Genomic DNA, 24,917 nt, shown 5'->3' with positions numbered 1-24,917 from the left:
GCCCCGAGGCACTTTTAAATACTTGGGATATTTAAGTGTACAAAACAGATCTTTGCCCTAGTCGAGTTTATATTCTATCAAAATCTGTCTCCTCCTTGTGCTGCGTGTTTGCATAACCCTTTCCCAGACTGGTGCAAGATTCCATTCCACCTGAGAGTGTGTCCGCTCACAAGTATCTGAGTAGCCTCCGGGTGCAAGGTCTGCAGAGGATGTGGACGGTTAAATCAGACAGAGATCTTGCTCTTGGGGTTTACAGGCTGTTAAGGGAATCTAATACAAGGTAAAATTATATGTCCCAAGTGAGGCTGAAGGTCTGTTAGAATTCAGAGAATTCTTAAGTCGGTTAAGCATCCAATTCTTGGTCTTGGCTCAGGGCTTGATCTCCGGGTTGTGAGTTCAGGTCCCAAATTGGGCCCTGCACTGGGTGCGAAGCCTACTTAAAAAAGAATTCAGAGAACAATTACATTTAGTTGTGGGGGTTGGGGAAGGCTTTATGAGAGGTGAATTTTTTTTTTAACGTGTGTTTATTTTTGAGAGAGAGAGAGAGACAAGAGTGCAAGCGGAGAAGGGGCAGAGAGAGAGGGAGACAATCTGAAGGAGGCTCCAGGCTCCACACTATCAGCACAGAACCCAGCGTGGGACTCGAACTCACGAACCACAAGATCATGACCTGAGCCAAAGTCAGACACTTAGCCGACTGAGCCACCCAGGCGCCATAAGACAGGACTTTTGGACTGGACCTTTAAGGATGGGAAGAAGGATGGGGTGCCTGGGTGGCTTAGTTGGTTGAGCATCCAACTCTTGGTTTCAGCTCAGGTCATGATCTCTCACAGTTCATGAGTTCAAGCCCCGTGTCCGGCTCCGCGCTGACAGTGTGGAGCCTGCTTGGAATTCTCTCTCTCTCTCTCTCTCTCTCTCTCTCTCTCTGTGCCCTTCCCCGCTCGCTCTATCAAAATAAGTAAGTAAACTTAAAAAAAAAGGATGGGAAGAAGGACATTCTCGGTGAAGCAACATAAGCAAAAGAGACATTATAGGGCATGTACAAAGAAACACCATAAGATTTGGCTGGAGGGTGGGATGTGAGAAGAGGAATAGTTGGGGATGTGGTTGGAAAGATAGGTTGCAGTCAGCCTCAGGAGTTTGGATTTTATTGAGTTAGTAATGGAGAGCTCAGAGTTTGAGCAAAATGGTGAACTGATTCTAGCTGTGATTTGGGAATATTAATGTAATGAGAGTTACATCATGTGAGGTGGGGTGGGTTTTTTTGTATTCTTTCTTTTTTTGGTTGGGGTAAGGGGATATGTTAGAAGGTTCCTGAGGCCAACAAGAGCCAATGAAGACCTGACGGTACAGCTGCGATGGGAAGAGAGTGACGGATAAGGATATTGGATGAGATCGCTAAGGTAGAGCCAACAGGATGTGATGCGTTTTGAAGACAGGGACCAGGGGCGCCTGGGTGGCGCAGTCGGTTAAGCGTCCGACTTCAGCCAGGTCACGATCTCGCGGTCCGTGAGTTCGAGCCCCGTGTCGGGCTCTGGGCTGATGGCTCAGAGCCTGGAGCCTGTTTCCGATTCTGTGTCTCCCTCTCTCTCTGCCCCTCCCCCGTTCATGCTCTGTCTCTCTCTGTACCAAAAATAAATAAACGTTGAAGACAGGGACCAGACTCTATAGCTCTGAGTACCAGAGCTTTGCACTTACATGCTCACCACGGTTGTTGAACGATTCTGTATAATGGGTATTCCCGGGATAGGGAGCTCAGTATTGTCTACACTAGGCTCCCGGGAGAAGGGGGGGGGGGGTGTGGTTATACTTCTGGTCTCCCTCTGCTAATACTTCCCTTCCTAATGCTTTATAATTCTGCATGGGCCCATTTCCTAATCTAAGTTACAAGCTTGGAAATAGGGTGTGTGTGGAGGGGGCCACAGGAATTCTTTTTCTGAGCTGTGCCTATCCCTTGGCTCATAATGTGCCGATAGGGCACTCGCACTTGAGTATCTTGACCCCAAGCTGAGTGACCCTAGGTGGTGGTGTGGTGGGCCTCAACCTCTGACGATACCACCTTCTGCAGGAGAGGCCTGAGGATACACTGTTTCAGAGTGACCTACACCTTGGCAAAGTCACCCCTGTTCCTCCAGGGTCTGTGCCGCCATTTTGGAAATCCGGTGTTGTCAGCTCACCGAGAGGTATTCACGCCCAGGAGATATGATCCAAAAAAGAGCAAACTCACCAGAAACATTAATAATTAAGGATGCAGGTAATTGTAACTTCTATTAGAGCTGCACAAGGGGGTTCCTGGGTGGCTCAGTTGGTTAATCAAGAGTCAGACTCTTGATTTTAGCTCAGGCCATGATCTCCTGCTTCACGGGTTTGAGCCCCACGTTGGGCTCTATGCTGACAGCACGGAGCCTGCTTGGGATTCTCTCTCTTCCTTTCTCTAAATAAATAAGTAAGTAAGTAAGTAAATACATACATACATACATACATACATACATACATACAAAAAAGCTACACCAGGCTGGTCTGCCCAATAAACCACATCGTGGTGTAAAGTTTGTGTGTTTTTTGTTTAATGTATTTATAAAATCCGAGCATGGGAATGGGAGGCAGCTGTGGGAACCTGATAAACAGGGCAGTGGTTCTCACAGTATGATCACCACATCAGTAGAATCAGCATCACCGGGGAGCTAGTTAGAAAAACAGATTCTGGGGGCGTGTGGGTGGCTTAGTCGGTTGAACGGCCGACTTCGGCTCAGGTCATGATCTCGCGGTCCGTGAGTTCGAGCCCCGCATCGGGCTCTGTGCAGACTGCTCAGAGCCTGGAGCCTGTTTCAGATTCTGTGTCTCCCTCTCTCTCTCACCCTCCCCCGTTCATGCTCTGTCTCTCTCTCTCTCAAAAATAAATAAATGCTAAAAAAAAAAAAACAGATTCTGGTCACCCCCACCCCCACCAGCCTCAGACTTGGACACTCTGAGACAGGTGCCCAGCAGTCTGTGTCTTAACAAGCGCACCAGGGGAACATGATGCACACTGAAGGCTGGCTACCATGGACTTCCAGAAACTTTCTAAGAATCTAAGACGGCTGTCAAAAATTAGAGCATTCTTCCCTGAACAGAGCTTGTTAAATACTAATGTTTTCTTCTTCTCCAACTCATCTTCCAGACTCTTTCTGTTTGCATTGGACATTAATTCTTATTTTATAAGATCACAGCTTACCAGGATTTTATAATCCTTAATACATTTGTCTGACCAACCCCTGATAAGATGCTAAGGATACTCTTAATGTTTTTCAGCACACATTTGCAAATTCTTAGGCTGGGTTATCTCAACAAGGATCTCCACAATGAATGAGGCCATATATTGACTTGATTTTTTTTAATTAAAATGACACTTCCTGTAGCACCTGCGTTGCTCAGTTGGTTAAGCATCCGACTCTTGATTTCGGCTCAGGTCAGGATCTCACAGTTTACCGGTTTGAGCCCCCCACTGGGTTCTGTACTGACAGATGGGAGCCTGGAGCCTGCTTCAGATTCTCTCTCTCTCTCTCTCTCTCTCTCTCTCTCTCTGTCCTTCCGCTGCTTGTGCTCTCTCAAAATAAAGAAACATTAAAAAAAAAAAACAACACTTCCTAAAAAAATAAAAATAAAATAATGCTTCCTAACCTTGCCCCAAATTCTAGGGGTGCACCTTACTTGGAGAAAGTCAGTTCTTTATTGTAGGTCAGTTGACCACACTTTTGCTTGGATCAAATATATGGGCAAATAATTTTCTTTCCTCCCTCCAAAAACAGGAAATACTAAAAAAAGAAAGAAAACTGCAGAGTAATTTCTAGTGGGAACTGTTTTCCGACTTGAACAAAAACTAGGATGAATGGGAAATGCAGAAAAGATAGAAAATAAAACTTTAACTGCATAAGCACATTTTACTTTATATTCAGTGGTTAACTAGATGAGGAAAATGGGTCCCAGATTGAGTGGTTTACTCAAGATGTGTCAGGGCCTGAATTAGCGTTCGATTTACTCTTGCTGCACACCCAGTCGGGAGCCAAAGCTACAGAAGATCCCCAGTTGGTGGCTGATGGGCAAGTGAAGACTGGGTGTGGCACAGAAGGCTCCAGAGAGCTCTGCAAAGCGTGCCTGAACTGACGGAGTGTCTGCTGGGGAAGCAGGCCCCAGGGAAGGAGGAGGAGACCCAGGATTCCCGGGAGGGGGCGGGGGGGGGGGGGAAGGGAGGGAGAGCTTTTTGCCTTTCTTTTCTTTTTCTTTTCTTTTCTTTTCTTTTCTTTTCTTTTCTTTTCTTTTCTTTTCTTTTCTTTTCTTTTCTTTCTTTTCTTTTTTCTTTAAATGAAATAATTTTTTCCTGAGGGCCTTCTATTTGCTCTGGAAAACTAAACAAGTAGTTATCTGTCCCACCCTACCCCACCGCTGGGCAAAACGTGTATACCCAAACTAATAGTCACTTTGGGTCCATTAGAAGTGTTAAAATGGTAAATCTGCATACACTTCAGATTCCCCGCTGAGGACGGCCCTTCCTCCCCCACACAAAGGGAAACTCCCACATTTTCTTAGTGTCCTGAAAGCTTGTTTCGTTAGTAACCTGATCCGATTCTCCCAAGAGGGACGCTGGGGCCCCAGCGTCCTAGAGGGGTTAGGGGCCAGGGCTGGGTCCACCAAGCTGCTCCTGCACGGGGTCCGCGGGTCGCTCCCCCTCCCGCCGAAGCCGGGCTGGAGGGGCCCGCGGCAGGTCCGCCGCCCGCGTCCACTCCCGCGGCCCAGGCCAGGGCGGGCGGCCGCCCTCCCCCGGGTGGGCGCGCGGAAGGCCGCGGGCCTCGGGCGTGCGGTCCTTCGGGCTGCAGGGGGCGCTGTGCGCACCCTCGGGCCCGGCCGCGAGCACAGCTCTTGTTTAAAGGGCCGGCGGGGCACGTGGCTCGGACGCAGCTCGCGGCCGCCCGGCAGGAGCTCCGAGGCTGGGCGGCTCCGCTCCGCCTCCGCCGCCGCCTGCGCGCTGCGCCAGGCCCGACAGGCCAGGCCGAGGAGAGCCGCCGAGAGAGGGACGCGAGCAGCCATGGCCGAAGCGGCGCCCGCCCGGGTAAGCGCCCAGGCGCGCAGACGCCCAGACGGGCCGGGGCCGCCGCCGCCGCGAGGGCCCGCGAGGGTCTCGGCCCGGCCGGCGTGGGGCGGCCCCGCGGCGCGGCCTCCTGGCCCGCCGCCTCCGCCCGCGCCCGCTCGGTCCGCCCCGCCGACCCCGTCTGGCGTCCGGGCCGGGCTTTCGGGCCGACCGGCAGGGCGGCCCAAACGGGCAGGCGGGGCGGCAGGCGCCGGCCGGGAGGCCCGACGGCGGGGGACAGGCCGGGCTACCCAGTAACACCTCAGATGACAGGCCTCACATTAGAACCGAGTGGCTGTTCCCCCCCCCACCCCTCCCCCCTCCATTGTCTTCCCGGAGGCGCGCACGGAGGACAGGGTCGCCAGCCCCCAGCACCATGTGGTTCTGACAGCCGCAGAGTCTGAGGGAAGGGACCCGCCCAAGGTCACTCCCCTAGTCGAGGCCGCGGCCAGGACTTTGGAATTACGCCCCCTCGAAGGTACCCAGTGTTCTACTTTTACCTGAGAGACAAGTATTGAATGCTGCTCAGGAGAGGAATTGTAGGTAGATTTTTTTTTTTTTTTCTACGATTAGCCTGTTGGATTAGATTACTTGTATTCTTTTAGAATATTGGCCGATAATGTGCAGTATGCCCAATTCGGAGAAAAGAATCCTTTGGCTATTTTTGACGCACCAGAAAACCACTTGCAAACAGAGCTCAATAAATAGCTTCTATTAACGCATCTCAGTGAACTTTTTGAAACTTTGATTTTTGTGGATCCTTTTACAGGAGAAACTTCCTCTCCCTCTTCTTTAATGAGTTTGGTGTGTGCTTCCCTTAGGGTTCCCCGAGTGCAGGGGAGAGAGAATGAGGGTGCCAGTACTGTGGTTACCAACCCGCCCCCCCCGCACCCCCCCCCCGAAAGCATTTTTGTGACTACACTGGTGACAGCGCCAGCTCCCACCCAGCCCAGGGCCACTGCCTCAGAACCTTTTCTGACCATTCCTACCCACTCCCTCCTTTCCCTCTGCCATCATACAGTACCTGAGATTCCCCAGAAACTGCCCAAACAGGACAGAGTTGCCCCCAACTCTTGTTAGCCCATCATATACTGTTGTTTATCATGACGGTTTCTGTACGGAATTTTTCTCCTGGCGAAGGAAGAGCCACATCATTTTTTCTGCATTCCCACCTTGCACCTTTGCAAGGACCGGTGTTCAGTAACTGTTAATTAATGTTGTTTCATTGTGTAGTCCTTCATTCATTCACTAGGTATTAATTGAGCATCCGAGGTGAGAGAGGGGCTCGTTTAGAAGCCGGAAATACAACTGGGAATCACAAACACACTCTCGGGAACTCATGTTCTGGGGGAAAGAAACCATAACACAGATAGATGGGTAGAATCATCACGGGTTATTAGTGCTGTGAAAGAAGGAACCCACCGCGGCGTATTTTAGATGTGTTAGTCGGCGAAGGTCTCCATGGGGCTTTGAGCTGGAGCCTTAAAGATGAGAGGAAGCCAGGGGCGCCTGGGTGGCGCAGTCGGTTAAGCGTCCGACTTCAGCCAGGTCACGATCTCGCGGTCCGTGAGTTCGAGCCCCGCGTCAGGCTCGCATCAGGCTCTGGGCTGATGGCTCGGAGCCTGGAGCCTGTTTCCGATTCTGTGTCTCCCTCTCTCTCTGCCCCTCCCCCGTTCATGCTCTGTCTCTCTCTGTCCCAAAAATAAATAAACATTGAAAAAAAAAAAAATTTAAAAAGATGAGAGGAAGCCAGACGCGGAGAGGTGCAGGGAGAGCCAAAGCCGACATGGAGGAGGGTTATGTGTCCCAGGAATCCAAGGAGGCCGGGGTGGCCGGAGTGTAGTAAATAAGTGAGGTCGGGGGGGCAGGCTGAGGTCTGAGAAGCTTAGATTCTGTTCTAAGTACGCTGGGAAGCTGTTGGAGAGTTTTGAGCAGGGGGCTAAAATGGTCTAGCCTGTTTTTTAATGCTTACTGACTACTCTGTGGAAAGTGTATGGAGGAGAAGGGGAAATTAGCATTGCAGCAGCTGTCTGGGTGGACCGGGTGATGGCAGGGGAGAGAGAGGGAGCAAAGAGGATGGGTTTAAGTCTGGAAGTCAAATGGATAGGACTTGATGGTGGTTTGGCCGTGAAGGAGGAGTGAACTGGAGGAGCAAGAGGTCAGTTCATCCTTCCAACAAAGGCTTTTAGCACCATGTACCGGGACCAGGCCATTGCACGCACGTGCTCCAGAAAGGCTTGTGCTCCAGAAAGGCTTGTGCACCAGGCGCTGAGCTAAGGCGCCACAGGCTTTCAGGACAAGGCTCCTGTCCCCTCTCCATCTGGGTTAGGATGTCCGGTTTAGAGATAACCTAATCTGCTCACAGAACGGAAGCGGATTCCACACCGGGGCGCCTGGGTGGCTGAGCGTCCAGCTTCGGTGCGGGTCATGATCTCGTGTTCTGTGAGTTCGAGCCCCGCGTCGGGCTCTGTGCTGACAGTTCGGAGCCTGGAGCCTGCTTGGGATACTGCATCTCCCTCTCTCTGCCCCTCCCCCACTCGTGCCCTGTCTCTGTCTCTCAAGAATAAAGAAACATTAAAAACAAATTTCTAAATAAATAAATAAAAAAGAAGCTCTTTCCCAGGGTGTCGAAGGGTGATGAAATGCAAGAGGGGGAGAAAAAAGCCCATGAGAACTGTTTCATGCTGTGTCCCTGAGCCCAGAACCATTATCATTGTCAACATCCTGATCATTATCATCTTAGCTGAATCAACATAGGGCGCAGGCATGCATGCACGTATTGCGTATTGTATTGCGTATTGCGTATATGATGCGGTGCTAAGTGCTTTCAACAAAGATTGTGTCATTAATTCTCAGCACCCTACCACCTGAGCACGATTATTGTTCCATTGTCTAGATGCGGAAGTGAAGTTGAAAGATGTGTCAAAACCTTGCCCAAAGTCAGTGGGCGGAGTTGCCAGTTGCACCCAGGCTCTCTCACTGCAAACCTCATGTCCTCTGTGCTTTAAAGCCTGTGCCTTCATTTGTAGGGGAGACTAAGACCCAAGGTGGAAGTCACCTGAGACCCAGGCCTTTGGCCATGTTTTTTCTCCTGTTTCCCACTTGCTAACACCTTGGTCCAGCCGGTGTTTCCTGTCCCTGAGGCTACACTAACTGATGTCCTAACTGATGTCCCTGCCTCCCATCCCACACTGCTGCCTGGCTGGCCCTCAGGATCCCAGACGGGGCTTTATCAGGGCAAGTGTTATTGTGAGGCATTGGATTGTGTATATTTTTTTAATGTTTATATATTTTGTGGGAGAAAATGTGTGCACCTGTAGGTGCAGAGCGAAGGGCAGAGGGAGAGAGAGGGAGAGAGAATCCTAAGCAGGGGCCTCACTGTCAGTGCAGAGCCCTATGTGGGGCTGGATCCCCTGAACTGTGAGATCATGACCTGAGCCGAAATCAAGAGTTAGACACTCAACCAACTGAGCCACCCAGGCGCCCCTGATCGTGTCGTTGTGATACCATCTCCCCTTTCTCGTGTGGACAGGCTCCAGAGAGGGACAAGCAAACAGGGGATGAAAGCCCTTCGACACCTTCTCTGTCACCCCAGCCAGCTGCTGAGAAGAACTCATACCTGTACTCCACGGAGATCACACTGTGGACGGTGGTGGCCGCCATCCAGGCCTTGGAGAAGAAAGTGGATTCCTGCTTGGCCCGCTTGCTGACCTTGGAGGGGCGGGCGGGGACGGCGGAGAAGAAGCTGGCGGACTGCGAGAAGACAGCCGCGGAGTTCGGGAACCAGCTGGAGAGCAAGTGGGCCGTGCTGGGGACCCTGCTGCAGGAGTACGGGCTGCTGCAGAGGCGGCTGGAGAACATGGAGAACCTGCTGAGAAACAGAAACTTCTGGATCCTGCGGCTGCCCCCGGGCAGCAAGGGGGAGGTCCCCAAGGTATCCCTCGGGCACTGGGGGTGGGACAGCGCGCGGGGCGTGCCCGTAAGCGTGTGGGTGAGCGCACGTGGTGCTTGTGGTTCCAGGTGCCCTTGACCTTTGATGACGTGGCTGTGTATTTTTCCGAGCCGGAGTGGGGCAAGCTGGACGAGTGGCAGAAGGAGCTCTACAAGCACGTGATGCGGGGCAACTACGAGATGCTGGTGTCCCTGGGTAAGGCTGCGTAGGTGGGGATCTGTGTTCACAGATTGGCCTCCGGCAGGGCAGTCTCTGTCTTCGCTTTGACTTCTGTTCTGCTCCGTGTCTCTCCATCTCTGTGGGCAGCTGGGTGGCGGGTGTCCAGTCTTGACCCAGCTCTCCTTCCATTCTGTGCGCAGATTATGCTATCTCCAAACCGGACATCCTAACCCAGATGGAGAGGGGAGAGGAGCCTTGTCCTGAAAGCCTGTGGGGTCATGAGGAGGGGAGTAAGAGAGAGGCAGCACATCCCAGGAGGCCAAGCCCTGGTGAGTGGGGGTGGGGTGGGGGGTGGGCACACCGAATTGGAGCCCTGCTCTCCGGACGGGCTTTCCAGATGTGCTCTGAGGCCAGGAAGGGAGCACGGGCCCCTTTACCCAAAGCGGGGCCCACTCTGTCCTAGGCCGGCCTGGTCACAGGCTGTTGGGGGGGAGGGGAGGGCTTTCGCCTTAGAGCCACAGGGGCCGGCAGTGGTTGGTTATTGTGAGGACTGCGTGGCAGACGTAAAGTAAAGCGCACGTGTGCTGCACATCGTGTCAGTGGGGCCTTATTCCTGACAGTGACCCTCCTGGCACCGGTGCATCACGGACCTCCCACCTCTGCTCCCCGACCTAAGCGGTGGCTGCGAGGCCTGTGGTGCACAGGCTTCCCTTTGTGGCGACGGCCGTCTCGGAGGGGCGGCCAGGGCGGGACCCTAGCTGGCCAGCTGGCGCGCTGTAGGACCGTGGTTCTAGCAGGTCAGAATCTTCTGGGAGGGTTGTTTTTGTTTGTTTGTTTTTGTTTTTAATAAAATGAAGAAAGTCGAGAGAAGGGCAAGCGCACCCCCCGAATGACGGTCACGCACATTCAGCAACGATCGGGAGTTTGCCACCTTGGCTCCATCCTTCTCTTTCTTTCCTTTCTCTGAACATAAACACCAAAATACCACTGTCTCACACCCAGCAGATTAGGATCTCCTCCCAAGTCCGTGTTCTGATTTCCCCGATTGTCTCCAAAATATTTCCTATAGGTATCGGGTTCTATTTCTAGTCCACCAAAGTCCACGTGTTGTATTCGGTTTATAAAAAAATCCGTAAAACAGCCTGGGAACACCTCCTCCTCCGCCATTTAGCAGCTTTACTGGGATATAGCTAACTTGCCAAACCATTCGTAGACGACGCAGTCCGTGTTTCTACTGCATTCACGGTTGTGACCATCACCGCCGTCTGTTTTTAGAACTTTCTTGTCCGCCAAAGCCGAACCTGTAGTTGTTAGCGGTTCCCTCTGCTTGCTCCCCAGCCCGAGGCCAGGCTGCTGACCTGCTTTCCATCTCTGTAGATTTGCCTCTTCTAGATGTTTCTTGTCAATGGAATCCTGCTGGGTGTGACCTTCTGTGTGCCTGCTTACACTGAGCTTGTTTTCCAGGCTCACCCACCTCTGCACTGTCCCCGGGCCCAGCTGGGCTGGTGTATATTACACATTCTGTTCCTTCCCGCTCTTCAGTTGATGGACCGGCCCCACCTCTCCCTCTTTAACGTCATTTATTTGTTTGACCTTCTAACATCATTTATCTTTTGAATAGTTTTGTGTTTTTTTTAAAGTTATTTATTTCAAGAGTGAGAGTGCGCATGCACGAGAGCCTGGAAGGGGCAGAGAGAGGAGAGAGAATCCCAAGCAGGCTCTGTCAGCACAGTGCCCGATGTGGGGCTCGACCTCCCGAACCATGAAATCATGACCTGAGCCGAAATCAAGAGTCGGGGGCGCTTCACTGGGCCACCTGGGTGGCACAGTCAGTTAAGCTTCCACCTTCGGCTCAGGTCATGATCTTGCAGTTTGCGAGTTCGAGCCTCCCCCCTGCTCCTGCGCTCTCTTCTCATAAAGAAATAAACATTAAAAAAAAAAAAAGAGTCGTGCACTTAACACATAATCGACTGAGCCACTCAGGTGCGCCACGTCATTTACCTTTTTAAATGCCACTATTTCCCATATTCTGGATTTGGTGTCATTTATTGTTCTTCCATTTTTTTGCATTTCCTATAAACTGGTAGATCGGGAGGCCTGTTTGGATTCCGGCAGACTCTTATGGGCAGGATTACTTCAGAGGTGGTGCTGTGTGCTCCACGCTGCCCGTCAGGAGGCACAGAGGCTCCGCTCGCCTGGCTTTCCAGTGCTTTCCTTCCCCTGCTCTTCCAAAGCTCCCCGTCACCAGCTCACCTGATGACATCAGTAGTCACTGAACATGATTGCCCGGATTTGTTATTCCATTAGGGGTTGCAAAATGGTGAAATCCTGTCCTCCTTATGCACCGAATAGCTGAAATTCTTTTGTAAAGAGTAATTTCCTGAATCAACTCTTTTAGTTCCCCGGAAATGCAGTCTGTACAGAACAGGCAGGAGAGATGCTGAATTCTTTTCCTTCGTCATTTTTCAGAATGAAGGGCTATTGCCTTAGAAACCTGCAAAGGTGACCAATACTTGAGCTTTTTACGTTATTATCATCATTGTCGTTGTTGCTGTTGTTACTGTGACTTCATAGACTGTTGAATATGTTATATGTGCCAATCCTTCGCAGTCATTATTTTTTGTGCTTAAATTGTCCCATCTTCAGCTCACGACAGCCCCCTTACGTTGGCCTGTAGGTGTGACTTCAGTGGCTTTTCAGATTCAAGATGTTCTAGAATCATTTCCTACCCCAGACCTGGAATACAAATTTCTCCATGGAGTTTTAATTCCTTTCAGTGGTGAATGATATTTGGAGACCACAGTATGAGTGCTAGTAGTGGCTAATTTTTGGTATTACTTCTAAACCTTTTCAGAAAATATGTGGGTTTTTTTTTTTTTTTTTTGAGAAGACAGCTATTTTTGTAAAGAAAAAAAATCATGAGTTCATAGTGATATTTCTAACTCAAATTTAATGTTCTTTGATCTGATACTTGTGTGTCACTTTTCTTTTACATGGGAATGTTAAACAATTACACTTTTGATTAAAGCCTGAGATTTTTTTTTTTTTTTTTTTTTTGTATAGCTCTTTTGGTCTTCTGAATGCATTCCATTCGGGACCTACAGACAAAATAATGCTTTTTAAGGTCCCTTGACATAATTATTTTCTCTATGTGGTTATGTCATCAACTTGATATACAGTTAAGTTCATTTGCTTCTATTTATTTTTAGATTTTTAGAAATGGCTCTTTTTACTTTTTGATTTAGCCATTTGAGTATGTAAGGCATGTTATGTTTGCAAAGTCAAATTGGTTTAACAGGATACATTCAGGGAAGTCTTATTTCCATCGTTGTCCCCTCCTTGTCCCTACAGATAACGATTTGTATTAGTTTCTTGTTGGTACTTCTGGTGTTTCCTTTTGAAAAGATCAGTAACACAGAGATACATCCCTGTCTTACACAGTCTGCCCTGGAGATCGCTTCACACGTGTAGGTAGAGATCTTTCTCCTTTCTTTTGTGGATGTGGAATGTTCTGTGGCGTGATATACCATAGTCCGTCTACCCAGTCCCCATTGGCGGACCTCTGGGTATTTCCAGTGTTTTACTGATAGAAATCGTGCCGAAGGGACTATGTTGTGCCGAAGGCAGTTCATATTCTTGCCAATGTATCTTTGGGATAGATTCCTAGGAACTGCGCTGCAGGGGAAGTAAAGGCATATGTAAATTTGCCAGAAGTTACCACCAAATACCCCTCCGTGGGGCTTTACCATTTGCATCTCCCTCAGTGTTGTGAAAGAGAGCCTCCTTCCCCACTGGCCCGCTAGCAGAGAATGTGGTCAACCTTGTAGAATTTTTGTCTACCTAATACGTAAGAAGTATGTCAGTATAGTTTTTTTTTTGTTTTTTTAAATAACAGCTTTATTAGATATAATGAACTCCCCATGCAACTCACTCATTTAAAGTGTCCAGTCCATTGGTTTCTAGAATGTTCATAGAGACGCGCAACCAGCAAACACGGCAGTCAATTTTATAAAACTTTCATCACCTCAGACACAAACCCTGTACCCTGCAGCTATCACCCCCAACGCTTTCCCAGCTCCCCCAGCTCTGAGCAACGACACATGTTTCTGACAATACACTTGCCCTGCCTGGACGTTTCATATAAAAGGGATCTTAGAATCTGCGGTCTTTTGACTCTGGCTTATTCCCCTTAGCATAATGTTTTCAAGGTTCATCCGTGTTGTACTGTGTATCAGTATTTCATTTCTGTTTTCTTTTCTCTTTTTCTTATTGTGGTCAAATGCATATAACATAAAATTTACCATCCTTGCCTTTTTTGGGTGTGCTGTTCGATGGTATTAAATACATTCATAATGGCACGCAGTCATCACCTCCACCCATCTCCAGAACTCTCGTCACCTTATAAAACTGTAAACTGTAAAACTGAAACACTATACCCGTTAAACAGTACTCCCTCCTTCTGTCCCCCTCCCCTAGCCCCTGGCAGCCACCGTTCTACTTACTGTCTCTGTGATTTTGTCTACTCCGAGTCGCTCGTATCAGTGGAATCATACCGCATTTGTCTTCTTGTGACTGGCTTATTTCACTTAGCATGATGTCCTTAAGGTTCACCCATGTTTTAGCCTGTGTCAGAATTTCTTGCCTTTATAAGTCTAAATAATATTCTGTTGTATGTGTGTACCACATTTTGCTTAGCCATTCATCCCGTCGATGGACACTTGGGTTGTTTCCATGTTCTAGCTATTGCGAATAACACTGCTACGATCGTGCACGTACAAATACCTCTTAGAGACTCTGCCTTCAGTTCTTTTCGGTGTATACTTCTAAAAGAAATTTTTTTTAATGTTTATTTTTGAGAGAGACACACAAAATGTGAGCGGGAAAGGGTCAGAGAGAGAGGGAGACACAGAATCCGAAGCAGGCTCCAGGCTCTGAGCTGTCCGCACAGAGCGCGACGTGGGTCTCGAACCCACAAACCGTGAGATCAGACCTGAGCCGAAACTGGACACTTAACCGACGGAGCCACCCAGGCGCCCCTCGGTGTATACTTCTAAATGGAATTGCTGGATCATATGGTAATTCTATTTGTAATTTTTTGAGGACTCTCACACTGTTTTCCTTAGTGACTGTACCATACACTCACCTACAGTGTGCCAAGGTTCCAGTTTTTCCATGTTCCTACCAAGTTACTATTTTCTGTTGTTTCTTTTTGATAGTGGCCATCATTTCCCTGATGATGGGTGATTCCAGGCATCTTTTCATGTGCCTGTTGGCCATTCGTATATCTTCTTTGGGGAAACGCCTATTCAAGTCCTTTGCCCATTTTTGAGTCAGGTTGTTTGTTTTTCTGTTATTGAGATTTTTTTAAAGTTTTTTTTTTAAAGTTTATTCATTTACTTTGAGAGAGAGAGAGAGAGAGAGAGAGAGAGAGAGAACACCAGTTGGTGAGGGGCACAGAGAGGGGACAGAGGATCCCAAGCGGGCTCTATGCTGACGGCAGAGAGCCTGATGTGGAGCTTGAACTCACGAGCTGTGAGATCATGACCTGAGCCGAAGTCGGATGCCCAGCCAACTGAGCCACCCAGGTGCCCCATCTGTTTTGAGTTTTAGGACCTCTCTATGTATTCTAGATATTAATATCTTGTCAGATATGTGATTTGCAAATACTTTCTCCTGTTCTGGGGATTGCCTCTTAACTTGATAGTATGTTTTGATGCACATATTTTAAAAGTTTGCAGGAAGTCTTGTTTGTCTCTTTTTTTCTTTTGTTACCTGTGCGTTTGGTGTCCTGTCCAAGAAATCATTGCCAAATCCAATGTCCTGAAGCTTTTGTCCTATGTTTTCTTCTAAGACTTTTGTGTTTTAGGTCTTATATTTAGGTCTTTGATCCATTTTGAGTTAATTTTTGTATATGGAGTTAGGTAAGGATCCAACTTTATTCTTTTGCGTGTGGATGTGCAATTTTCCCAGCACTATTTGTTGAAAAGTCCTTTCCCCGTTGAGTGGTCTTGGGACCAGATATGTGAAGGTTTATGTCTTGGTTCTCTGTTTCTTTAGGCTGCATGGTAAGTTTTGAAATCAAGAAGTCTTTCAACTTTGTTCTTCCTTATCAATATTATTGTTGCTATTTGGGGGTCCCTTGAGACTCCATATGAATTTTAGGGTGGGTTTTTCTCTTTCTACACTTGATCTTAGCCAAAAGGCTGAGAAGTGATGGGGTTTTCTATTTCTGTAAAAAATATCATGGAGGCTTTAATAGAGATTGTGTTGAGTCTATAGATCGGTTTGGTAGTATTGACGCCATAATATTAAGTCTTCCCATCCAGGAACATGAAATGTTTACATTTATGTATGCGTTTAATTTCTTAACGCAGTGTTTTTTTTAATGTTTATTGTATGTATGTATGTATTTTGAGAGAGCACAAGTGAGCCTGGGAGGGGCAGAGAGAGGGAAAGAGAGAATCCCAAGCAGGCTCCATGGTGTCAGTGCAGATCCCCACATGGAGCTTGAACTCACGAACTGTGAGATCATGACTTGAGCCGAATTCCAGAGTCATATGCTCACCTGACTAAGCTACCCAAGTGCCCCTCTTTCTGCAGCGTGAGTTGGGGGAGAGGGAGACACAGAATCTGAAGCAGCCTCCAGGCTCCAGCCCCGCTGGAACTCACAAACCATGAGATCGTGACTTGAGCCAAGGTTGGAAGCTCAACCGACTGAGCCACCCAGGAGCCCCATACAACAGTGTGGTGTTTTTTTTTTTTTAATTTTTTTTTTTTTCAACGCTTCATCCATTTCTAGGACAGAGAGAGACAGAGCATGAACGGGGGAGGGGCAGAGAGAGAGGGAGACACAGAATCGGAAACAGGCTCCAGGCTCTGAGCCATCAGCCCAGAGCCCGACGCGGGGCTCGAACTCCCGGACCGCGAGATCGTGACCTGGCTGAAGTCGGACGCTTAACCGACTGCGCCACCCAGGCGCCCCACAACAGTGTGTTTTTAATGGTACCTCTCTCATTATGAGTGTGGTCGAATATCTTTTTATGTTTTCATGGGCCATTTAAATTTCTTATTCCATAAACTCTTTGTTCATCTCTTTTGCCCTCGGAAGCTTTTTTTTAAAAATGCATACTTTCTAGGCCTACCCAGAAGTCACGGTGATGAGAATCTTGGGGTGCTTCCAAGGGGATCCTTATACATCAGCCTGGTGTAGGACTTGTGATTGGGAGCCACTGTAGTACCGTTCTGAGCTGGGAGTCTCCAAAAGCCAGATCGTTGGCCCTGCTGTGTCGTGACCTGTCTGGGACTATTGCACGAGTTACTGTGCTGTCCCTTTTCCTTCTCTTTTAGCCACTAATGGTCAGTGGAGCCCACTGCATGATCATAACCTGGGTTTGACCCGACGCCCCCCGGTCCCAGTGACTGCGGGTAGCCGTTCCTCAGAGGCTCCTGCCACGTGGGGGATCCCTGTGTTGTCCTTAGCATCCCTGATTTGCATTCTCCAGGCCTCCCTCCACATCCAGAGCACATTCTCAGCCCCGTCAGCCCTGCCCAGGATGAGCCAACAGAAGGGCGGGCCCCCAGGCACCAGCAAGACCCAGAAGCAAGGGGAAGCCTGGACGGAACCATCGCTGGTGAGAGAGGGCCACCGGGCAGGGGTGCGGACGCCACCTCAACGGCGGCCCCAGACAGGCGGTGCTGAGAACGGGGGCTAAAGCTGGCGGCTGGGAGGGGTGGCGGGGACCGGGCTGCCTGGAAAGGGGACCCCTGAGGCAGGCCTTAGAGGAAGAGTAGATTTTGGCTGGGAACCGAGGGCATTTTCAGCAGAAGATGGTCTGAGCAAAGGCGTGGGTCCCTAAGGCCTGGTTGGGCTGAGGGGAAGGGCACACGGGGGCAGGCGCTGGGCCTCCTCAGGCTTCGCACATGGGGCACACGAACTGGGCAACCTGTGTCCTATGCCTGGAACAGCCCTGGCATGGGCATTCCTCCGTAGATGTCCTCTTTCTGGAGCCCGTGAGGGGCTCTGTGCCTTCTGTCCCCCCTTCCAGTGATCTCTGCCTGCTTATGTCTGAAGGACATTTCTGTCCATCCATTCCCAGAAATGGAGTATCACGCAGAAGGCATGTAGCATAACGTGTGGCATACCAGAGCCTTGTTCTCTGCCTCCAGACTGTGCTTCGCCAGCTCCCGCCCCCATTCCTCCTCCTCCTCCAGGGGCCTGACTCTTCGGGCTGGGTCACCTTCTCTCCAGTCATTTCTGTGACCCTCCCCCAGTGAATATGAGCTCGCTGAGGTTGGAGGTGACCCTCCCTCCCTCTCCCGAGTCCCTCCTTCCCGGCCAGTGTGTAAGGAGAGGGAGGACCTTCTCACTGTCCTTGTTCCCCTGCAGACCTGGCACTGTGCTCCAGGGGCCTCCCCACACCCTCTGGGTGACAGGGAGTTGTCAGCATTGACCCAGACGGGAACCGGGGCCATGGCCTTCTCGGCCCTCCTCTCACCTCTGACGCAGAGGCCGTGCCGTGGGCAGTCCTCCAGTGGGTCGGGCAGTCCTCCGGACAGAGCCCAGGAGCCCCCTCTTCCTGGCAGGCGTTCGAACATGTCTGGGGGCTGCTTAGAGATACCTATGCTGTCCATCAAGGGCCCGCTGTTGGGAAAGGCCCTCACGGAGTCTCTCTCACAGGTCCACCAGCCTCGGTTAAACAGGAGGAAGAATCTTCAGGTGGGGAATCTCCAGCCTCCCCTCCCAGGGACAGCCTGCCCAGCAGGGGGCCAGGTGAGTGAAGGGAGAGGCCCCGTGGCCACAGCAGAGCCTCGGAGGATCTTGGGGGCCCTTGGGAGTGGGGTGGAAGGTGGCGAAGTGGGACCTGGTGAGGGGCTTCCTCCTGAGGGGTCCCTTCCTCATCCCCGGGTACTGGTGCCCTGGGGCTCTGGCGACCCAGACCACGTAGGTCCTGGTTTCCCCCCATCACATGTGACCTGGTGGAAAGGTGCTGCTTGAAAACAAGCTGTGTGCACCCAGTCTGCGGCCTGGCAACAGAAAGGCCTCCCAGCAGCCCTGGGAAGTGGTCCAGGCTCACAGCTTCCAATGTCTCCCAGTTTGTATGTGGTGGCCTGTGACTTAAATTTCGTTCCCTGGCCTCGAGTCCGTAAAACCAGGCTTACAACCTGATGAGCAGGAAAAAAGAGAGCAATTGTTGCCCATTCTGGCTTTGGGGTGGTCTTCTGCCCTAATAGAAAGGGATCCGGTTCTCACCTGGTTCCACCCTGGTACCTGCTTTGGTGGGAGCAGAGGTGAGATTTGGGCCCACCTCGGGGTGGTGGCATGGTGGGAGTCCAAGCTGGGGATGGGCTTCAAACCAAGAGATCTGGGACCCTTGGCCTTCACAGGGAATAGGGCCTGAGACCCCCAGTTGGGCCATTTCTAGTACAGAAATAAAGTTCTGTCAGGAATTATCTGTGCGGGTCACCAGGAAGCTGCATCAGGCAGGGAGCTGCAAGGTCCTGACATCAGGAGGTTCTGCAGTTAAGGGTTCACTGCAGTCTGCCGGGGTGTGGTTTCAGTTCATGCTTCAGCAAGAATAGAAATCCCTCTTGTCCTAGACCTTGGACGTTTCTCGGAAAGGGCTAAAGGTTTCGTCTTAAAGGGCCCAGGGTAAGGTTCGCTGTCAGCTTTTGAGCCTCAGCTGAGCTCCTGGGTGCTGGGGGAGGTCAGAGAAGCCACTAGTTGGGGCTGATTCCAGAGAAGCTCAGAAGGGAACGGCAGGTAAAGGATTTGGAAGAATGCAGCGTTCCAGCAGGGCTTGTGGCCGGAACCTTCCTTCCCAGCACCAGGGACCCCTGAGGGCTGTTGCTGCGACCGCTGTGCTGCTTCAGGTCTCCCTTCTCTCCACTGTTCTGGCAGTTCCTATGCCTCAGTCCCGCCTCAGAGTCCAGAGTGACCCACACTGAGGAAGTGTGGGTCCTCGCGCCTCCTGCCTGTCACTAGAGAGCAGGGTGGCAGGCAGGTGGCGGTTGCTCAGTGTAGATTTGTTATGTCGATAAGTAGCTCAGGGTGTGGCTACGACATCCACCACTTTCAGGCCTGAGGCTTCTTACTTAGTCTGGCTGCCCCAGGGTTCACTGTCCTTCGTAGACGGGAACTAAAGTTGTCAGAACTCTTGGGGACCCTGCATGGCCAATGTATCTCAGGGTCCACAGTCTCCCCTGCCCCCACCTACCTATTGTCTTTCATTCCGCCTGACCTCCCGGGTCCTGGTTTTGCGGCTCTGTCTCCTCTCTCCTGATGTCCTTAGCTTGGCCTCCCAGGATGGGCCATCGGAGCCTCTGGGCTACGTGACAGTAAACAGACTGGACGATGTTAGGAGGCAATGCCTGCTTGCTAGGGCCAAGCGAACAGAGTCCCTGATCTGTGCTGTGAGCTCGTGGAGGAGAAAGGACTCTGCGCAAGTAGGTGCAGGATGGGTGCAGATGTGGCCAGAGATGTGCCTGGAGGCAGCACCGGGTCGAGTGGCCTGGGTGGGGGCCAGTGTGGCCCACTGGAAATCAGTGGAGATTCCTCTGTCCAGGTGGTGGTGGCGGCGTGGTCATCAAGACAGAAGCACAGTCTGAGGACGAGATGACGCCTGAGCAGCTCTTCCTGGGGGAGTCCCGGAGCCAGACCGTGTGTCGAATGCCCAAAAGGCCCAGGAGCAGGACTGGGGGCCCTGGGCGGCTTCATGCCTCCGGGGTGCCGCGGGTGCGGGCGGGGGACCCGCGGCCCGCAGGGGCCGCCGGGGAGCCACCCCGCATCCTCCCTCGACGCCGCGAGCGGACCTTCCCCTGCCCCGACTGCGGGCAGAGTTTCCGCCTGAAGATCAACCTGACCATTCACCAGCGGAGCCACGTGGAGGAGGAGCACCGGGAGGCCCCGGGGAGCTCGCCCACCGGCTGGGGGGAGGACCACTCCACACTGGAGCCGGGGGAGGTGGTGGTGCCGGGCCCCGTCATCCGCTGGCTCCCTGACGATCCCGGAGCGCGCCGCTCGCTGGCAGGCCGTCCGTTCATGGGACGGAGGCCGGAGGCCACCAAGGTATATCACTGCAGTGAGTGCCTGCGCTTCTTCCAGCAGCGGAAGACCCTGCTGCTGCACCAGCGCCTGCACACGGGCGACAGTCAGGGCTGGCCCGCCTGTCCCTACTGCGGCAAGGCCTTCCGCCGGCCGTCCGACCTCTTCCGCCACCAGCGCATCCACACCGGCGAGCGGCCCTACCAGTGCCCTCAGTGTGGCCGGGCCTTCAACCGCAACCACCACCTGTCTGTCCACATGCAGACTCACGCCCGGGGCCAGGCGGGCCCGCACTTTCCCACTCCCTCTGCCGTCGCGGGGAGTCCACCCCGGCCCAGGCCCAGCCACACTGAGGAGGGCTGACCCGGGAGGAGCCCGGCGGGGCGGGGGCAGGGGGGGGCCCTCTGCTCTCCTGGGCACCCCCAGCGGGACTGCTGTCCACCTTCAGGCCTTTCCCCTGGTGCCTGACGCCGGTTCCTCATTCTGGGAAGCTTTGGAGAGGTTTTTTGTTTGTTTTCGTTTTTCATTCAGATGGGAAGCGGTGGCCTTTTTAGTGACTGTGTGTGGCCAGATGCCTGAATTTCCTAAGTTTCCTAAGTTTGTCATTCTTTGCTGCCTTTTCTACATTCCTGACTTAGAAAGGATCCTCGGAGGTTTAGAGGATGCCCAGTTTCGGTGAGAGCCTTTGGCAGGTACGGGAGGCGGGCGGGGGGGACTGGAGACAGTGGCCCTTGCAGGTAGGGAGCGACGGAGACACCGAGGGCCTGCAGTTTTGTTATTGTACACAGAGGTCACAGCAGAGTGGACAGTTTGAAGGGTGGGCACTGGAAATTTGAATTTCCTACTTTTGTTATTTGAAACCTTCCCCAACCCCCCTCCTTATGGAGCTTTTCTGATGCTTTTGTAAGTATCGTGTGTGGTTGCAAAGGGGACCAGGAGCCCCCAGGGGCAGGAATTTCCCTGCCACCTTGCGTGTGGGGACAGCAGGGGGGCTCTCCACATCAGCCAGGGTGTTGACAGGGATTCCTTGGCTGCTGCCCTGGAGACCAGGTGCCTTCCCAGGTGTGTGAGTCCCGTATTCCAACATCCATGATTGACTTTGGTTATTAGTTGAGAGCGGGGAAACAAGTTGAGAGTGGATGACGCCTCCTCCAAGGTCTCAGTGTTAATGGGTATGCACGCTCCTCGCTGGGAGGGGGGTAGCTGCTTTGAAGGGAGAGATGCAGACCCAGCCATACGAGGCTCTTCCCCACCAGGAAGATCCTGGTGTGGGTGAGGCTGGCCAGTCAGCCTGGACTTCTGGGCTGCCGGGCCTGACTTGCCACCTTAAAAGAGGGGTCTGTTTCCAAGAACTTGGGGCCGGTAGCAGAGAAAGGCCAGATCCGGGTGAATTTTTCTTAACCACTTCCATTTCAGGTTCCTCACTTGTCAAAGGGGGTAATGACCCCAGCGCATCCTACCTCACCTTAGGGTTTTCAGGGTCATAAGAGATTTAGAGGCAGTGGGGCAAACGGGGAGTGTGGTTTGATCCTGCAAGTTCAGGGCCCCCTCTCTGTCCCATTCCAGCCCTTCCCCCCCCCCCCCCCCCCAGCCAGAATCCCTCAGAAAGGACCTTTATTTTCTGGAGTGAGTGGAAGGTCCTTTGGGTGCAGAGTGAGGTGAGACATTCCCATCGGCTACATCCCCTAGGAGCCCTTTGTATTTCAGCGGAACAAATTCTTACGACAGCAAAGAGGTTCAAGCAAGGAGGTTCAAGCCGTGGAAGTTGGAACAGCGTCAGGCCTCCTGGAAACATCGAGGGCAGCTAGCATCTTGTGCCTCTTAAGTAACACCACCGTGGGTGCTACCTAGAGACTAGCTCTTGGTTTGGGTGATTTTCAAACTGGAGTAATGGGTCCTTAGCTGTTTTGACTGCGGTCTTATTTTTCTGGCACTGTGTGAAATGGCCGGCATTCAGGCCTGCTTCCCGGTGCCTGGGTCCCTGGCTGGGCCACTTCTTGTGGCCCCCTCTGCCCTCACGCCTCTCCCCAAATCATGAACGGAGCTGGGGGCAGATGGGAACATTGCCATAACCTTTGGGGCAAGAACGAGTAAACAAGTCTGTACGAGCTCAGCCACACTCCCCTGGGCTTTGGAAGAAGGGGTGCCACCCTTCCCTACTGTGCATTCTTGCTTCTCTGCTCTGACACTCCCAACCCTCTCCAGGGGCCTCACCAGTCAGGACTGGGCTCTGACAGGATATGGTGTAAAGGTAGCTGCACTGAGCCTGCCCCTTAGCGCTCAGAGCTGGTCTCCGGTGTTTCCTGGGGATGCCTCAGGGCTCCGAGTTCCTGGGCCTTTCTAATGCTAAATGCCCTGTGTGAATATTGGGACTCCAGTGATCGCGCGAACCCGGGGTGATCGGGGTGATCGCAGGGCACAGGCTCCCCCTTTTTCCAAAGCTAAGGCCTTGGGAGTTTGCCTGGCACTCAATCGGTGTTCAAGGAGCATTCTTTACACCAAATGAATCAACGGATGCTGCGTGGTGCAGAAGCAGAGGGGTGCTCCAGAGTCCTGGAGACTAGCACTTGGTTTGGCTCTTAGACTCACTCCTAGCTCTGGGTCTCGGCTTCCTCCTTTGTAAACAAGGAAGGGTGGGGTCCTGGCGCTTAAAGGCCCTTCAGAACTGTGACGGTGGCGGCCCTTTGCCTTCATGGGTGCTCAATAAATATGTTGGACTCAATGAGTGCGTGCGCATGACCTGCTTTCTGCTTTCCGGGAGTCGGCCCTACGGCGCAGTCTGTCCGCCCGGCTGGCGAGCAGCTCCCGAAGGGCCGGGCCTGGGCCTGCATTCGCGCACGAGACCCCGGTACCCGCGTAGACGGGGCTTCCGCCGCGGGGGGCGGGACCTCCTGGGCCGGCCGGTGGGGAACGGGCTCCCAGCCCGCGGGGACTAGCCGCCCGCGCGGACCGGGGGCGGAGCTTCCTGGGCTGGCCAATGAAGAGCGGGCTCTGGGCCGCGGGGCGGGTCCCGTACGGGGCTAGTGGCGCCGCCTGCCAGGGCCGCCGCGACGCCGCCGCCCTGGGCCGCAAGGTCTCCGCGCGTGCCCGTGGCAGGGGGGCCGGGGCCGGTAAGGACGGCCCTCTCGGAGGATGTCCCGGAATTGGGGAGACTCAGCCTGAGGGGAGGGGTGACGACCGGGACGCTTGAGGCCGCAGCGGCCAAGGGGAGCTGTCTGAGGTCGAGGACGAAGTACCCTCTCCTTTCTTGGCCCCAGTTTACTAGTCTACGGACGTAGCCACAAGATTTCCGAGGTTCCAGCCAGCCCTGGTGTTTGGTGGACCAGCTCTGTGGGTCAGGGTGTTGGGCGGTTGGTCCGTGAACGTCCTCACAGGAGACACCCTCCAGGGCTTTCCTTTTGGACCTGTCCTTCAGCCCACCCACCCCGTCCCCAACACTGACACCTTAGAGAGACCATCACCCCATCGTCACCCCCTTTTCCATGCTGAGACCAGTTGCTGTTGTCTTGGGAGGTTATTTTCACGCCAGTCTAGGCCCTCGCTTTTTTCCTGTGGCACAGTCTTGCACCTGATTCTCGGGATCCCACAAAACGCTAGGCCTGAACTCTGACTTCAGTGAGGATGCATTTGAGTGCCTCCTCCCTCTTTTCCAAAATGCTGCGAGAAGTCCTTCCTACTGCTACTGGGAGGGGGTCTGCATTATAGAGGAATTTTGGTTCTGTGTGTTTCGGCTCGGATTCGTCTTAGTCTGTCCCTGGCCTGTGTGACAAGAGGTGTCAAGATGAGATTTTTCTCTGTCTCTGACGGTAGGGTGTCCTCCCCTGGTAGAAATAGCTTGGAAATGATTTTAGATACATTCCTGGGTGTCACGTTTGTGACAGGGCATTACAGGAATATAAAATGTGCATCCTTAGTGTGCGAAGGCGGGATCTTCCTCCACCAGGCTACACCTTGTACTGATCAGAGGCCAGACTCAGAGACAGAACAATTACGCTGTGAAAGAGAGAAGGAAGTACTGATGTCTGATGACCAGTACCTAGTATGTGTTGGACATTTTGCTAAGTGCTTTTTGGAGGAGGTCGTGGGGGAACCTCAGTCACATAGAATTGGACTAATCAGTCTTTGGTTCCTAACACATTCTGATTGTTGGCCCACAGCCTTTTATGTCTATTTCAGTAATAGAACATGGGCCAAGGCAAGTAACGCGCGCTGAGTGATTTTCTACACCTTTAGTGCACTGAATCCTCACAACTACCCCAAAACTTGCAGGATTCAAATGGCAGGAGAGGTACTGAGTCAAGTTTGTAGAGTTCCATTAAAAAATTTTTTTTATTTTTTAGATGTTTATTCATTTTTGAAAGAGAGAGAGAGGGAGACAGAGCATGAGTCGGGAAGGGGCAGAGAGAGAGGGAGACACAGAATCTGAAGCGGGCTCCAGGCTCTGAGCGGTCAGCACACAGCTGGACGTGGGGCTCCAACCCACGAACCGTGAGATCATGACCCGAACTGATGTTGGATGCTTAACCGACTGAGCCACCAGGAGCCCCAAGAATGTTTCTGTTATACCTTGGCCATCTCTACTGAGCCATTCCTGAATTTCTTATTTTATTACTTCTAGTAATACATGATTAATATTCCATGCCCATGCAGGATATGTTTTT

General features: G+C 52.1%; 1 protein-coding gene across 2 annotated transcripts; it reads left to right on the top strand.

Annotated features, from left to right (window-relative positions):
• Positions 1–1,673: 1,673 nt before the first annotated feature.
• On the top strand, positions 1,674–22,978 carry ZNF783 (zinc finger protein 783). 2 transcript variants are annotated; one of them, XM_086687468.1, is made up of 7 exons: positions 1,674–2,254; positions 8,637–9,038; positions 9,125–9,251; positions 9,416–9,544; positions 16,718–16,846; positions 17,893–17,985; positions 19,778–22,978. In XM_086687468.1, exons 1-7 carry the CDS (start codon positions 2,249–2,251, stop codon positions 20,617–20,619), a joined length of 1,728 nt encoding a protein of 575 aa, XP_086543594.1. In that variant the 5' UTR covers positions 1,674–2,248; the 3' UTR covers positions 20,620–22,978. The 2 variants fall into 2 exon arrangements, with proteins under 2 accessions (XP_086543594.1, XP_086543588.1); XM_086687462.1 differs by lacking the exon at positions 1,674–2,254 and adding an exon at positions 4,675–5,086.
• The last annotated feature ends 1,939 nt before the right edge of the window (positions 22,979–24,917 follow it).

This window comes from Puma concolor, chromosome A2 (genome assembly GCF_028749965.1).
Source record: "Puma concolor isolate L17-30 chromosome A2, mPumCon1.1.hap2, whole genome shotgun sequence".
NCBI classification, from domain to species: domain Eukaryota; kingdom Metazoa; phylum Chordata; class Mammalia; order Carnivora; family Felidae; genus Puma; species Puma concolor.
The sequence above is the reverse complement of the archived record's forward strand: the minus strand, read 5'-3'. Positions and strand labels throughout refer to the sequence as shown.

Bases quoted from the DNA above. Each gene is read 5' to 3' on its own strand.
- ZNF783 (XM_086687462.1), top strand. From the start codon at position 5,063: ATGGCCGAAGCGGCGCCCGCCCGG. The intron at 5,087-8,636 runs GTAAGCGCCCAG...TCGTGTGGACAG, and splicing joins CCGAAGCGGCGCCCGCCCGG to GCTCCAGAGAGGGACAAGCA. The intron at 9,545-16,717 runs GTGAGTGGGGGT...TGCATTCTCCAG, and splicing joins TCCCAGGAGGCCAAGCCCTG to GCCTCCCTCCACATCCAGAG.